Source organism: Atractosteus spatula, chromosome 2 (assembly GCF_055471065.1).
Source record: "Atractosteus spatula isolate fAtrSpa1 chromosome 2, fAtrSpa1.hap1, whole genome shotgun sequence".
In the NCBI taxonomy this organism is placed as follows: domain Eukaryota; kingdom Metazoa; phylum Chordata; class Actinopteri; order Semionotiformes; family Lepisosteidae; genus Atractosteus; species Atractosteus spatula.
Window position 1 is genome coordinate 37,353,550 of NC_142707.1, and position 17,462 is coordinate 37,371,011.

Genomic DNA, 17,462 nt, shown 5'->3' on the forward strand with positions numbered 1-17,462 from the left:
ACTGTATACAGATGAGCATATAACATTTTAAGATACCATTTAGCAGCAATCTTTTCATATATGTTTTGGATGAAATCTTGAATCTTGACCACCTTTTCAAGAATAAGGGAACAACGTACTGAGGGATATTGGTTACTCAGTGACAGGTCACGTATGAACTCAAGCAATATTAGCAAAAAAGACTATTGCTTTCATTTGCTTATTTGTTTTTTTTCTTGTCATGGTCTCACATCCTTATCAGGCCATTTGATGAAAGATGCCAGTGAATCATGTTCAAAAGCATGGCTATACAGCTTACTGTATTAAACAACAGCTTGGGGGTAAAGAAATACTTCCAACTCAATGTTCTAATTCTAGTTTTGCAGTATTTGATTTTAACTTGTATTCTCTTTTTATCTGGTGGTAGGATTTTGAAACTCAGTCAAATCTCATCAAATTGCCCTTTCCTGTAAAATGCGTATATAGTATATATATAGGAACAAGTAATAGGTTTTGTTCCATGCTGAAAAGAGAAGAAAGAAAACATAACGTTTTGGCCATGGAGCCTTCTGACACACCTGAAGAAGGCTCCACGGCCAAAACGTTATGTTTTCTTTCTTCTCTTTTCAGCATGGAATAAACCTATTACTTGTTCCTTTGCAGCCTACGCATGCTGACGCAGCCACCCACCTGAATTACTGTACTTCAGTATATATACTGTATATATGTTTTTTTTTTCTTTTACTTCTTCACATACAATATGCCTTCAGCTGTTAGTGTTAAAGTGACTTGACCAAAAAAGTACATGGCATTATAGAGCTTCAAATTTAACTTTACATTTCAATTTAGCATTTTAGCATTGTTCCCTTATCCATTCTGTTGACTTTCGTATATCACTTCTCCACATATCCTTTAGGATGAAACTGAAAAGTCAGCATTAACAGTCCTGCTGATTGGCAGTCTGTTCTCACACATCCACTATTACATCCTATCTGATATGTGAAACACTCAGGTTACCTGAATGTAATGTTTTTGCACTAAATGTACTCATTTTCACTTAACATGCACCATCTGCAATGGCACTGGGATGCAGTTGTTAGTGGTTAGAATTACCCTGTGACCTGGGGTGCGATCTGCTTGGAGTTTCTATTTTCTGCTCATGTTTGAATGGGTTTCCTCCAAAAACATACTGGTAGGTTATTTGGCTTCTGGGAAAATTGGCCCTTGTGTGAATGTGTGGATTTGTGTCTGCAAAAGACTGGCATCCTATCCAAAATGTATGATACCATGCTCCTGTTGCTTGTTGGGATAGGCTGTGGCTCCCCTGTGACCCTGAATCTGATGAATTGGTTAGAAAATGGATGGATGTACCATCTGCTGGTATATTTCATTATTTCTATCAGATAATTTTAAATGAGAACCTTTTTTCCCAATGAATATATTGTATAAATGGATTGAACAAATGGATGAAAATATTTCTGTCATAGGTTTTTATTAGAAAACTGCGAACACTTTAGAACAGAACTCTGAGCCATTCAATTTATTCTCTTGCTGCAATCCCTCACAACCACAAGAAAAGATTATTAGCTTTGCATTGCCTCATTGTTTGACTAGGTTCTCTGTTTTTTAATGTTTGAATTTCCATGGAAAACTGGTGTGATTCATTGACAGTTTTGCTGACTTTGCATTTCCATAGTGCAATTACCTGTCTACTACTATGGTGATGGGAAACTGTGAATACCAGGACATGACAAAGAGGCACTAATTGTTTCAAAATAACTTCTTATGAGGAAAAATTTTATTTTCTTGAACATTTGCTATTGATCTATCTGTGAGTTTAGTTTTTATGTGATCGCTGACAATACGTATGTTTCTTTCATTAGTCAACCAGTTGGAAAAAAGCTGTGCTTGGATTAGCCTGGTACTACAGACACTGCATTGTGCAAAGCCTGCTTTGTTTTAGAAACACATATTTTAGCAAGCAAAGCATTTTCCCACAGAAGAGTCTTTCATTAAAACAATAACAAGGCCCTTCCAATAAACTATAGCTAGTGCCTGTTATGGGTTTGTTCTGCGCTAGAAACAATTTCCACCAAAAAAACAAGCTTCTTTTTTTTCTTAATTAGGCTTCTTGAGTTGTGAATCCTAATATAAATATTGATGCATTAATATATTTTTTCAAATAAAGTTTAATTACATCAGATTCTGAAAATCATTATAGTAATTATATGGTAAACAAGTTTTAGAATCCATAAATGTGTGAATTTCTATAAACAGCAGTCATTTATATTTTAATAATAAAATATAATAATACTTTACATTTCAATCATAAAAATATGTAAAGTACACAGTTGCACGATGCCATGAAGATGAATCAGCAATGCACAATATGTTATATGTGACAGTGAATTATTAGCTTAATATTAAAGCTTTTAGAATAATATAATTATCTTATTAAAATATTATTATAATACACCATACAAAGGAATAAAGTCCAAGAAGAATAGGGGCATATGGAAAACCACCATGTAGTGTGGTATCAAGCTGGGAGGCAGAGCTTCATAAACAGTAGGTGTACCTACTGTAAAGTATATATGCTTACAAATATATCTATTTAAAAAAAGAATAAGAAAGAGAAGATAGATAATTTAGCCACCAACACAATGCATATACATTTTGGATCTAGACAGAAGCCAAGGAGGTACAGTAAGGCTTAAATGTCATTGTACCTAAATATATTTCATATTTGAAATGTTATTCTAGGGGAGATCATGGCTAACTGCCACTCAGTATCGCCTAATTATGGAATAATACTTTCCAGGGGTTACATCATGAAATAGTTTGCATTTTGGAATAGATCCTGCACATCCTTTCATCAGATCAAGTAATTTCACAAAATTGTTGCTCAAGTAGATATATTAGATTCATTGGGGAAATACTATATGACACTCAAGTGTTTGTGCCAAAGAGTATTATTGTCTAAAAATATACTGTAAATAGGGTAGTAAAAAGTAGTAAAGGTAGTAAAAGCCTAGTAATTTGAATTTATAACCTTAATAAATATCCTTACTAGTAAATAAAGGATTAATCTAACTAAATAAATATACATACTGTATATGCTGTTTTTTCTCCTAAACCAATTAGTGTACACAGTTTTTAAAGATGAAACAAAAGCAATGTAGTTGTAATTACCCACACTAGTTATTTTAGAATCCCTTGCAAAATAAGTCATCATCAGAACAAATTAAGTGACTAGTTAATTAATATTTATTATTACAGAGTAGGTAGGTAGTTGCATGCAGTAGTGTTTAGGTTTTGTTAACTTTAGACTGAAGAGTTGTGCAGTCATATCCTAGGTAAGATGCTGCCATTATATCCTTGACCAAATTATTTCAAGTGCTCCAGTTAATATCCTGTATTTAATTGGTTATTTTTCATGTTTTATTGTAAATGAGAATTGATTTACCTATTTAAATAAAGTTCACAGTTCTTTTGTGTATTTCTCACAGCTTAAACCTTAGGAAGGAGCTAAGCATGACAGAGATCTTGATGATTTCAAGAGGTATCATAAGAACAGACTATTTAAATGTGAAGAACTCATGTTCTTATTCACTTTTAAATTCTTTGATGCTAAAGACTTCACTTTTAACACATGATTTCAATTCTAAAATTATTTGAAGAGACATATAAGAGAATGGCCCACTTTCAAAATACTGTAGAAGGTTCAGTTAGGTCTCTTCAGATTGCATTGATTTTAATCAGATAAACTGAGTATGATCTTGAATGTGCTACTTTTTGCAGTGCAAATAATTAATAAACATTTTTAAATCAGTAATTTAATATTTCTGATGGAGTACATAAGTATTCAGACCTGTGAACTCAATACTTGGTGGAACCACCATTGGTATCCATTACTGCCATAAGTTATTTAATTTACGTCTGCATGATGATGGGATGGTACAGTAGGTACATTAAACCCAAGAGATCTCTCAGAGTGTCACAGAAACCTCTCTAAGAAGGAATAACTTCACTTTGACACATGGAAGGCAGCCTGAAACAAATGCTAAACAAGGAAACCTTTGAGTCTCATAAGTACAACATAAGAAACTGTATAACTTGATGATTAGAGAGTGGCCTTACAAAATTTACAGTTTCATGTACATAGGGGTGTAACCCTGGCGTCCTGGCCAAATTTCCCATTGGCCTTTACCAATCATGGCCTCCTAATAATCCCCATCTATGAATTGGCTTCATCACTCTGCTCTCCTCCCCACTGATAGCTGATGTGTGGTAAGCATTCTGGCGCACTATGGCTGCCATCGCATCATCCAGGTGGATGCTGCCCATTGGTGGTGGTGGAGGGGATCCCCATTACCTGTAAAGCACTTTCAGTGTAGAGTCCAGAAAAGTACAATATAACTGTAAGCAATTAATTATTATTATTATTATTATTATTATTACATCTCAGCATCATGAAAAGGTGAAAGCACCGAAGGATCTTGTGTGCTTACAAAGAACCCAGGACTGGTGACCTACCAATTTCGTGACAAGTGCAGCACCAAGATCCTTCACCATGATCACTTTCTCCATTATACGGCTGACGCTCTTTCTGGATGGGTAAAGAGGCTGACACACTCTACTGTATGTTGGAAAGCTGACCTATTGCTGAAGATACATCAGGGGCACCACTTGCAGTTACTGCAACCCACCATTAGGAGGTATCCAGCAGTGCTGGTTCATCAGAAAGATCGTGAAGCTCCTTCAACACATTCAGTGACACACCAACAACCACAAGTTGCATGTTGTCATTGTCAAAAGATGGACAGACGTACAATGTTGGAATCTTCAAGTGTTTCTGTACTGGAAGACAGTACCATTCAGTACCAGTTTTAAGTCTTCAGCAGAATGAAACAGGTTTTCTTCTAGCAGTTGCCTGTAATTTGCTCAATTTATTTTTCCTTCAGTTCTAAGAAGCATTTCAGTCCCTGCTGTGGGGAAGTATTCTCATGACATGATACCGCCAACATTCCTGACTCTAGGGATGGTCTTTACTGGTAGATTACTTGAGTTAAAAATGATATTGCTTGACTTTTAGATCAAAAAGGTTCCAATTTTTTCTCATCTGATCTTTGTACAAACTCAAGCCAGATGTGAGATTTGTTTTCCACTTTTGGTCTTACCAGGATATTGATGACAGCCAGTGATCTCTGTAGCTCTTTAAATGTCATTGTTGCCCTCAAAGTGGCGCCACTCACCAGTTTCCTTTTTGTCCATTTCTTAATGATTGAGTAGACTGTGAAAATAGGGATATTCTTCAGCGACTTCAAGATTTTGTTACCTTCTACTGATGTTTGCTTTTCAATGACTTTATCCTTGACTAGCTTTGAAAGCTCCTTAGTCTTTATGCTTGAGCCTTTGCTTAAAATTCACTACCTTAAGGAACCTCATGAAGACACTGAGGTTTTATTTTGAAATCACAAAAAACAATATTATTGCGCACAGACAGAGGCCATTTGACTAATTGTGTGGCATGTCAAGGTGATTTTGTACATCAAATTTAATTCAGGATTACCACAGGAAGGGGTTTAATTGGTTTGTGCCATTATGACTTTAAATTTTTCTTTTGTTTTATCCATTTACTTATTTCATTCTTTTTTGCTTTGAATGCATATAGTGTATAAAACAAATATTAATTATTGCTTCAGAGTGGCATGACTGAAAACAATAAAATGTCTTGGTTTCTGCCCCTTGTAGACATAACTGAGTGAAAGCTTATTTACACGAGAAGAAAGTAATTCAAAACACACTTCTTTAGCCTCTAGGTAAGAGGGTAGCAGTGTCCTGTGGCATCCCATGAGTCCAAAGGGCTTAGGAGAATCTGAGATACAGTAAATAAAGAAGGAAAACCTACTGTAGGTAGTGATTAATTCTCCAGTGAATTCTGAAATGTGCACTGGCTATTGTCATTAAAGTGTTAATAAGAGTATAAGCAGTTCCTATAGGCTAGGGTAAGTAAAGGGATGATATTCTTGCAGCAAGAGAGTTTTATTTTAAATACTGTAGGTGAAAGTGAACCATTCTTCAAATTTACAGTGGTTTTGTAACAATTGAAAGGACACAACCCTGCCTTTGGGAGCTAAAAAAATCCTAAAGCCTAATTAAATTAATTAAGGCTTCCTTTATTAGACACCACAAAGTAAATACTGTACCATCTAACACAAACATAACTGAAATTTCAAATTATAATATAAAAAACAGTGAACAAAAGGATTCAGTATGAGTGTTTTTTATGAATAATGTGAGTTTTCATTCTCATGAATGGTTTTTATAAAGAGTGTTTTTTTATTTCTTCCTCATCTATAAAAACAGTAATGGAGTGAGCTTAATCTTACTAATTTATTTGCATAATTCACATTAATACAGGCAGTTTGAAATATTCTGTCTGTATTTATATTTTCCAGTATGTGTTAAAGTTATGAAACCTAAAGTATTTTCTGGCCTACTATAACATTGGAGAGCTGGCTTTGAAGACTGATTTAGCTTATCAGCCCTGGGTGCCAATAGTCTGTGTTCAGGAGGTATTTGATCTTGTATTTCAATTCAATCTTGTTCAACTGTATGGTAAATAATAAAAGTATGTCATAACTACAACTAAAGTTTTTTTTAAAAAAAGCACATTAACTTTTATATTAAGAGTGTTGTAAATACTTCTGGGATGGTAGCATCCTGTAGTTTGCTGCAGTTAGAATTTTGTGGTATTCCAATAAAGTGAGTACATAATAAAGTAGTCTATCTTGAATTTTATTTCTCTGAAGTTTAGTATTGGACACACAGAGCTAATTCAAAAATGCTTTGGGTCTTTATTGATTATGAGTATACACTGAAATCAGTTAACTGAGCGGTCTCAAAGCTCTTTGAGACCATATTCTTCAGAGAAATAGAAAACATCTTGAAATAACATAATGACTTTTGAAGTACTGTGTGTTGCCCCAGCTTTTCAGTTTCTTTCACATTTTAGAAAAAACATAAAAAATTAACAACAAAATAAAGTTAAATATTTCTTCTCTTCAATTTGACAGTTTTACTGGATCTTGTTTAGAAGATAAGAAATGTATATTTTGAAAATAATGAATTGTGTCTTTTAAAGAATGTGTGCCCAATGTTTTATCTTTCCTCTTTCTATGTATATTATACTATGCACAATGCTGGATTATACCTTTATAGACATAGAATTAGGATATTATGTGGACAAATATTTTTGTCATTTCATTTAGTATGTTAGTCACATAATCTTTAGGAATTGTTTTCCCAGAAGCTAAATTATGTTTTCAAACTTATGAACATAACTCTCTACTAAATGTACAGTATATCATCCTGTAATACCTGAAATAATGTGAAGTAAATTTACTTTAGTTATGGTTACTATTGTGCAGATTACAATAAACTAAACATTTATTGTAATAAATTTGTTTCACTTCAAGCTATAGGCCAGCTAAGCCTAAACTCTCCCATTGTTCCCTGTGTCTTGCAGTTTTGTCAGGACTTTCCAATATGTTTGGAAAAAAGAAGAAAAAATTGGAGATCTCTGCCCCATCCAACTTCGAGCACCGGGTACACACTGGTTTTGACCACCGAGAGCAGAAATTCACAGGCCTTCCCCAGCAATGGCAAAGCTTGTTGGCAGACACTGCCAATAGACCCAAACCAATGGTGGACCCTTCGTACATCACACCCATTCAGCTTGCTCCTATGAAGGTATGATGATGTCCATTTTATTGGGTTTATTAGCTGTTTTGTATTTGCTCTCTCCTAAAATATTTTATTTGTAGATTTGTAATTCATATATACTGCACAGATATGTATGAACATACTGTATTGAATAGTGCCTAATTTTTTTCACATTTTGTTGTCAGAGTTAAGTTTGATGGATTTTTTCCTCTTATCTATACTCCATACTCCACACATTTAAGGTTATTTTTTTGGGGGAAAAATTATTAAGGTCAGCATGTTGGCACGTTGGTTAGCATTGCTGCCTTGTACCACTATGACCCTGGGTCCAGTTCCTGGGATGCTCTCTACTTAAAGTTTGTACAGTATGTTCTCTCCGTGTTCACAAGTGTGTTCTGGATGCTCCTCCCACAGTCCAAAAACATTCTAGTAGGTTAGTTGGTTTCTGGGAAATTTCACCATGGAGTTTGTGGTTTTTGTCTGTGTCCAGACCCGTCCAGGGTTGCCAGTCCAATGCAGGGACTGGAAAGCGCCTATTGCTTGGCCCAAGCCCAAGCCAAGCTCTTGCTCCCTTGTGACCCTGCATTACATAAAGCAGTTAGAAAACTAATGGATGGATGGAAAAATACTAAAAATAAAAAACTGAAATATCATCATTTGGATACGTATCCACCCCACTGAGTTTATATTTGATGGGAGCACCTTTTACAGCAAGCGGTGGGTCTACTGGGATAGGTCTCAGGTACCAAATTTGCACACCCTAGACTTAAGAGTATTTGACCATTCTTCTTCACAACATTTGAAACTTTTTTTGAAAACAAACATTTCAAGGTTTTTCAGATTCCTTGGGGTGCAGTGATGGACAGAAAGTCATGCCACAGATTTTTTTAAATTTAGGTCAGGGTTCTAACTGGGCCACTCAAGGACAATTACCGTTTTGTTCCTTTGCTTTTTATATACAGTAGTATGTAGATTTTACTGTGTGCTTTGGATCATGGTGAAAGGTGAGCCTCCATCCTAGTTTTAGCTTTTTGGAGAGGGCAGCAGGTTTTCCTTATTTACTTTTCTAGACATTGTGCCTTTTCATTTTCTTTTCTATCCTGACAAGTCCCTGCCAATGAGAAACATCCCAGTAACATGATTCTGCCACCACTATGCTTCACAATTGGGATGGTGTTTTTGTGGATTATGTGTTAAGGTGGGTTTGTGCCAAACCTATTGTTGTGCAAGGAAGCCAAAAAGTTGCATTTAGTGTCATCAAACCACATAAAATGCAGTGTCATTTGTTTGCAGTGTCACTTAAATGCTGCTTTTTCAGTAATGGCTTCCTTCTCAACATTCCCTCATTAAAAGAACAAAGCCTGCCTTGTATGCCCAATTTGTGGTGTACCTGGGATATTGTTGTCTTATGCACACTTGGCTATAAAAGCCTGTAGCTTTCAAAGTTACCATTGGCAGCTTACTTCTTGCTTGATCAGGTGGTTTGGAGGAATGACCTGATCTAGCAGGATCTTGGTGATGCCATACACTTTCCACTTCAAAATAATTATTTTGAATGTACTGTAATTTTTCATATCCATTCTCTGATCTGGCCATTTCCACAAATTTGTTGTGGTGTTCTTTTGAAAGCTCCTTGGTGCTTATGATTGAGGCACACCACTGTAATGCACAACCCAGCACAGGAAGCCAACAGGAACTTCTGAATTTATACTGAAATCGTGTAAGGCACTACAGTTTAACGAAGTTTGAGGCCAGTTAACATAGTGTACTATTACAAGGGGGATTGTCCAATTTCCAGCCAAGCTATTTCAGTATTTTTTAACTAATGTACTAAATATTACAATAATAATAATAATAATAATAAACTTTATTTTATATAGCGCCTTTAAAGGTGGCTTCTCAAAGCACTTTACAGAATGACAACAACAATAAATTAAAAGAATACACAAGATAAAACACAGTTACAATATACAGAGGAGACCGTGGATGGTGGTAATAAGAAAAGCAGAGGGGTGAAGAATGGAACCAGTTAAGTAAAAGCTTTTCTAAAGAAGAAGGTTTTGAGTCTGGATTTGAAGGAGTTTAGAGAAGGTGACTCTCTGATATGCTTTGACAGAGAGTTCCAGAGCTTGGGGGCGTAACAGGAGAAGGCCCTGTCACCCATGCAATGTGGACAGGCTTGGGGGACAGTAAGGAGAGCAGAATTAGAAGAGCGAAGGTTGCGAGGTGGGGAGTAGGGTGATAATAGTTCAGACAGGTACTGAGGTGCCAAGCCATGCAGAGTCTTATAGGTGAGCATGAGGATTTTAAAGTCCACACGGAATTTGACAGGAAGCCAGTGCAAGGACTCCAGAATAGGAGTAATGTGATCACTTGCACTAGACCTGGTCAGGATTCTGGCTGCTGAATTTTGGACATACCGCAGTTTGTTCAAAGTAGATTTAGGTACCCCAGCAAGTAGAGCACTACAGTAATCAATTCGAGAGAACACAAATTTGTTGATCAACATTTCAGCCACAGTTAGTGATAGCATAGGGCGTAGTCTAGCGATATTTCTGAGGTGCAAAAAAGATGTTTTGACATTATGATGCAAATGTGGGTCGAATGTTAAGCCAGAATCTTTGTAGAATATTTTTTCACTGGTTGTAGGGTAAAATGTGTAATGAATTCATGATTGCATTTTAAATACATTCTAAGCTATAAGGTAACAAAAAGTGAAAAGGAGCTGTGGACATTCTAAAGGCACTACTGTATATATTGTATACTAATTGTCCAATAAACTTTGTAGGAAGATCTCATGGTTGTACCATGCAGAGGTGGTGTCAAATTTACTTATTCACTGAAACATACAATTTGACCAGGGGTGTCTACGCTTTTGATGCCTGTTTTTGACTATACCTTATCTGTATTATTCAGTTTGTGAATTATGGACATTAAAGTTTTTATCAAATACTTGAAAGCACATATCTAACTTTAAAGCACTGTAACTATGCTGTTACTCATTTTTTAAAAAAGTTTTTTAAAAACATTACATATTAAAAGAGTAAAATCACACTGTGGCTTGTAATACTGTATACACATACTACTATATATTATTTGCTTATCTATGTTGCATTTAACATGTGTCCACTTACCTTGCAAAATCCTTGCTACTGTATCCCATTTTGTTAGATTAGAAATTGATGAATACACAGTATCTACAGTAAAACTTATTTTTATTATTTAATATTTTATTCAAAACCTAAATGCTCAGACTGAAGGCTTCTGATGGTAAGATAAGTTACAGTAAATGTCAGCAAAACCAAAAAAAAAAATTGAAATATGTTGCATGCGTAAGTATATAGACATGTGAACTCAATATTTGATGAAAGCACCTCTGGCAGAAGTTACAGACATGTCTATTGGGTAACTCTCTACTAGTCTTATATAGGCAGTTTCTGAATTCCTTCCAATTCTTAATGATTGACTTCACCATGCTCAAAGACATATCAAGGAACTTTGAAATGTTTTTATTCAGTTTTGCTGATACGCGCATTTATACTTTATTCCTGAGTTATTTTTGAAAGTTTGATCTACATGGATAACTCTTTGCTTGAAACACACTAACTGAGGGACCATAAAGAATCAGATGGTTTTATACTTAACATTTTAAAATTAAAATAACATGAACCACTATTATTGCACACAGAGGCCACTGTTCTCTTTGTGTGGCTCATTAAGGCAGTTTTGTACACCTGCATTAATTTAGGTCTGAATACTTATGCAATCACAATTTTTCTATATTTATTTCATGTTAATTATCTATTTATTGATTACTTTTGTGTCTTGCTTTTAATGTGTGGAGTGAGTTGTATATATAACAGATATTAGTTTCCACTTCAAAGTGTCATGACTGCAAGATTTAAAACAACAAAATGTGAAAACTGTGCAAGGGTCTGAATACATTAGGAAGGCACTATAAATTTAGCAAAACTGAGATAAAGGTACAGTATACAGTATCTAAGAAAATATAACAAAATAAATATGTACTGTATTTTGTTAGATATTTGTTTATATAAATTACTGTATATAGAGGGGAATGTTACTTTTAAACAAGCTGTAAGGTGAAGATGTGCAAATCCATACCTTTTCAGATTATATTATTAGGAGCTGTAATTTGTACTGTTGTTATCTAGAGGTTGCCAGCCCTGGTTATGGGGGATCCTTATGTCTTATGGTCTTTTCTCCTGGAGAAAGTGACTTATTTCTTTTAACTTTCTCTTTGGGGTCATTTTCTATCAGTTGTTTAAACTTCAAATGTGATTTGTTATTGGTATCACCTTATATCAGTTTTTGAGTTTTAGTTTTAAATTGGTTTTATTTCAGATTTAAATGTTTAATACACAGTTCCTTCCATCATTCATGTGTGTTACTTGAAATGTAGCCGATTGGATGTCCACAGAAGGAAAATAATGCTCATTGTGGAAATATTGACACAGTAATTATTTATTCAAATTTAAACATGATTACACTCATACTTCTCAATATAAATGACCAATTTTATATTTATGGGACATAAACCGACTGTATGACTTTGGCTCAAATGTCACAGTGTGGCTCAAAGGGTTTTTCAGGAGCAAACGAAAGAAGCCAGAAAAACTGACCCCCCCAAACACACAACAAAGTGCCCTTGATGACAAAGATGGCTAGGGTATTGAGACAATAGTATTTCATGGGGCCTACTGTGTTTTTCAAACAGAATGTTAAGTTTTAGCTGTGCAATCTTTCAATAACAGCTATATTTAAAGCTGCTCCTACAGTACAACTCTGCTCCTGCTCCAACATCTTCATTCCAAACGTAGACACCAGTCCTAACAAGAATTACATTCGGTTTCCATCATTTTTTATGAGTGTATAACAGTTTGAGCTTCAGAACTTGAATTTACTAAAAAAAAACAAGCAAACTACACCACACTTCAAAATTATAACATTTCTGACCATTTTGTTTTTCTTAAACAAAATCTACTGATTGTGAGGAAGGAAAATATCATTCTGAAATGATAACAGTGATAACAGCTGGTTTGTATCACATTATGCAACTGTAACGATTGAGTTTATGTAGCTGTAACACCTCCAGTGTTTAACATTGCCAGCTACTTTAAAGAGCTGTTACTCCACTTTGTTGTAATTATAATAATGAAAACAGACTTTTTATACTTACCGTATCTCCTGAGCATATGGCTAAAAACTGTTTAATATGCTAAATAAAGCAAGACTGAGGCTGTTGTAAATTGACAGAAGAGCGAAGTAACAGTATTGTACCACAGGAGATATCTTTGAAGAGGGAAAACAAGGAAATAATTCTCTTGCTCTCTTCACAGATATCTCCCAAGAAAGTCCCGTCAGCTGAAACATCATTGCGAAAAGTATGCTTTTTATTACCCTTTTCTTACGTACATAAATGCACATGCAATATAAACTGCCTGACACCTTTGTTAAACATGGTATACACTAAAGGTTTTTGCATTTCTTCTAGTTTGTCCTTCTGATGTTGTGGTTTGGAAAGTCAAGTGAAGTTCAGCACCATAGTACCACCATTAGCTCAAAACTGTCTCCTAATAAAAAAAACACTCAAAACAGGGAGGCATGCAATTAATGGGTCTTAGCTAATCTGTGAAACTTTAAGTTGATTACAAACAGCATCCATAGCTTCATCTCCCAAATACTATGCTCTAGATAAGAAAATGATAATGGAAAATGCATTATTGAAGTTTTCATACTGTATGATTACATGTTATTTCAAATCACCCAATTTTTAAAGTTCTATATTGTTCCTGTATCTCATGTCTATATGAGACTCTTATAAAACCAGTTTTCATCTTGTTTGCTGATATTCACTGAATTTCGTAGAGGAATGCTGTAGCAATCATGATTATTTCAAATTTAAAGTGTGTGCAATTTCATCTACTTTTTTCAAGTGGATAAAAGGGGTTATAAGCATAACTTTGAAATCATTGCTGCAGGCAAAGTGGCCTTCCTAGTGCTCTACGAAGTTAAGCTGGGTGTTTAAGAGGACTATATTTATCAGTAAAACAATCTGGCTGTAACAATAATTAAGTGCAATACTGAAGGCTGTATTTTTTACTGATGTTTTTAAAAGAACAATTTATACTCAACTATTCTGTGGACCATTTTGATTTAAGGACATATTTCTTAAAAGTGCTACAGTATGACACCATTAAAGGTCATTTATCATTATGAAATATTATATATACATATTAAATATATTTATAGTTTTATAGTTATAGGCTTAGGACTAGGTACAAGCACAGGGTTAACAGTTGGAGCAAGTCTTTGGAACAGGGCTTGGTTTACCACCATTCTAGCAAGTCATTGCTTACAATAAGATAATACAATATAAATTTGCTCATTTTAAATCATAACAAGTCTGGGTTAGAAGAAGGGGTAGGCAAGCAGCAGGAGTACTGTGACATGGCAGTTAGGGCCACAGCCCCAGGGGTCCTGGGTTCATTCTGCATGAATTTGCATGTTCTCTCTTGTCCACCTGGGCTTTACCTCAAACCTCTGTTTTTTTTTTCCCAAAAAACATGCTGTTCTGTCCTCTAAAGTACTTTCGATATGCATGTGTGAATGAATGTGTGCATGTCCTGCAATGGAATGGCATATTAAAAAATAAAAACTCATAATTTAACACACATAAATCCTATCCACTATTCTGTGAAGTGTTTTGGTTTTTTTCATGATTTGGGATCTCTCTTTTTCTTGAGTTCCTTATGTATTAAACAGAACAGATCATATTACAGCAGGATCTTCACTCTAAGCATAAAGCAAAGTGTGATTCTTGATGCTCTGTAAATTAGGAGGATTATTAAAGAATGTGTGTACTGTAAATACAAGATCTGGAGAGGGAGCTATTTGGGGGGGTTCTTTTTAAAGCCAGCAGCCATATCACCCTGCAACTCACAACTGGCAACCCACTGAAGCTAAGCAGGTGTGAGCCTGGTCAGTACCTGGATGGGAGACCTCCAGGGAAAAACTAAGGTTGCTGCTGGAAGAAGTGTTAGTGGGGCCAGCAGGGGGTGCTCACCCTGCAGTCCATGTGGGTCCTAATGCCCCAGTATAGTGACGAGGACACTATACTGTAAAACAGGTGCCGTCCTTCGGATGAGATGTAAAACTGAGGTCCTAACTCTCTGTGGTCATTAAAAATCCCAGGGCTTTTCTCGAAAAGAGTAGGGGTGTAACCCCGGCGTCCTGGCCAAATTTCCCATTGGCCTTTACCAATCATGGCCTAATAATAATCCCCCTCTATGAATTGGCTACATTACTCTGCTCTCCTCCCCACTGATAGCTGATGTGTGGTGAGCGTTCTGGCGCACTATGGCTGCCGTCGCATCATCCAGGTGGATGCTGCACATTGGTGGTGGTGGAGGGGAGTCCCCATGTAAAGTGGTTTGAGTGGAGTGTCCAGAAAAGCGCTATATAAGTGTAAGCAATTACTATTATTATTAAAGTGACATTGACATAAAGTATTCATTTGACATATTTTTTAAAAAGTACAGTTTAAGCTTTCCAATATTATTTGGCCTGAAATATTGCTTAACAAATTTGTTTTGTGGTGGTCATAGTCACAGGTGGCCATAGTGAAGTTTTAGTTCTGGCTCAGGTTACATTGTACATTTTTTCTAAATTCAAGTTTAAGAATCTCCAAATACCTTGGTTGTAAATATCAAGCTTTTGTTCACGTATTTAAATTATTACATTTATGTGTGTACATTATTCATTTCTTGTGTACCTTATGAAACTTCAAATGTGCGAGTGCTCTCTTATACAGTACATTGATAAAAAAAGGTTATCAGAAAGTTTAAATGCAAAATAAAGCTTTGTTTACTACTCTCTGAAATCCCCCGCCCCCCATTTAACTGTTATCATGACAGGGATAATTAAAGCCATATTACTAATTTTGTATCGCTAACTTGCCTCAAGCTCTTACTCGAGCAGCAGTCACAAGGGAATTAGATTTTTATTCTTCATGCTTGCAGTTTCTTAGTGTGGCACCCCTAAGGGAACAGGTAATGTACACAACAGGACTGCTTTGCTTACCAACTGATATATCGTCATGTTTATTAATATCTATATTGTTGTTGTAGAATGCTTTAAACTTAAATCAGTACAGGTATTTGTAGAGAAAATATAAACAGTGCAGCTGTAAGGGACCTCATAACTGCTAAAGATTATATGCTAACTTTGTATTGGTGTTGTCTTGTATGCTATTTGAATAAACAATGCTGAATGCTGGAATTACCTTAGAATATTAAAGCAAAGCTGTAATTGAATCATTTTCAAATTTCAAAGATAATAACTATGCATATTTTATTACTAGTGACATAACATTTACGTTTGCAGTGTCACATTGCTGCAAGGACTCCTGATTTATTGCTAATTCTTTTCTCTTTTCCTGATTACAACAAAAGATGGAGCTTGTGTATTGAAATACTGTATATAGGATATCCTTTTGACAGCAATGTGGCTGACATGAAACTTACCAAATTTCCATTAAATGGCGAAATAAGAACTGCATGGTATTCAATGACCTCAGCTGTATATAAGAAGCAGTGTGCGAAACTGAAACCTGCATCATGAGATCCCAAGACCGAAATCAGTGTTATCAATGTAACAGATACATTGATATATTACTCACCTGCTGTGGCATTCACGTACAAATTGGAGAGCATTAACAGAGGATACAAACCTTCAATATTTCATTCCAAATCTTCCGAATGGCACTTTAGTATGAGAATAAATCTCCGGCTTTCCAGAAAAAGCTTTTTGGCAAAAGAAACAAAATATGTAACTAATTTAGTTTGTTTTTAAAATCAAAGATCGACATTTTCAGTCTCAGAAGTTTATATGAATTTCTAAAATATATGCCTACATATTTGGAAAACACACTTCAGAACACAGGTTCAGAGTAAAGTTGATGGAAATGTACATCTGCAGGAGACTTTCTGCAACTAAATGATAAATAGATCGATCGTTCTGTGGATATCTCATCTTACTCATCTCACCCCTTCATTCCCCACCCCACGGCTAAATTTGCTTTAGCAAAATGTTAATGTACTGGAAGGCCTAGCTAGAATAACAGATAACAACCCAAGCACAATACAGTGTCTGTTCTTGCAAATGTCACACAATCACATTGCAAGCTATGGAAAGAAAAAACAAAATAACTGAACATTTTACTGACAAGAGGAAATATTTTCCTGAGATCGAGGTTTTCAGATTATTCAAACTGCATATAAATTCAGAAAGGTAAAGGTGAAAGAAATAAAAAAGCTGACATGACCATGGGACATGAACATAACTGTAAAAAATTGTGTTCAGACAATACGGTGTAAATTTTGTTATTTTAACATCAGGGTCTCAATTGAGGAATCATAGGAGTCCAAGGATAATCATGACAGTGGTAATCTGAAGGCTGGTTTTAAGAGGCATGATGTGTCAGCAAATTAAGCAGTCATCTCTTGAATTTTACAAGGCCTGATGGACTGTTACCAACAGAAATGCAGCATTCAGCAGCAGCCTTGCTGTACTGAGCTTTGAGTTGCCAATCTTAGATGGGAAGATGTGATAGTGTGGAATCAAATATCATGCTATATTTGGATGCTACAGTATTTTGTGTTTTCATAGGGAGATGTAATGGAATCGCTGATTTAACTGCTGTATTTTTATGGGATTATGGAGGGCTTTTTATC

The 17,462-nt window shown here is 35.4% G+C and overlaps 1 protein-coding gene across 1 annotated transcript in view; it reads left to right on the forward strand.

The window, feature by feature from the left end:
- Window positions 1-17,462, forward strand: part of pak5 (p21 protein (Cdc42/Rac)-activated kinase 5) — a 112,287-nt gene that overhangs the window by 17,156 nt on the left and 77,669 nt on the right. Inside the window, exon 2 of the mRNA XM_088908693.1 lies at window positions 7,511-7,734. Within this exon, the coding sequence (XP_088764819.1) occupies window positions 7,511-7,734 (224 nt within the window). The remainder of the gene's footprint in view (window positions 1-7,510; window positions 7,735-17,462) is intronic.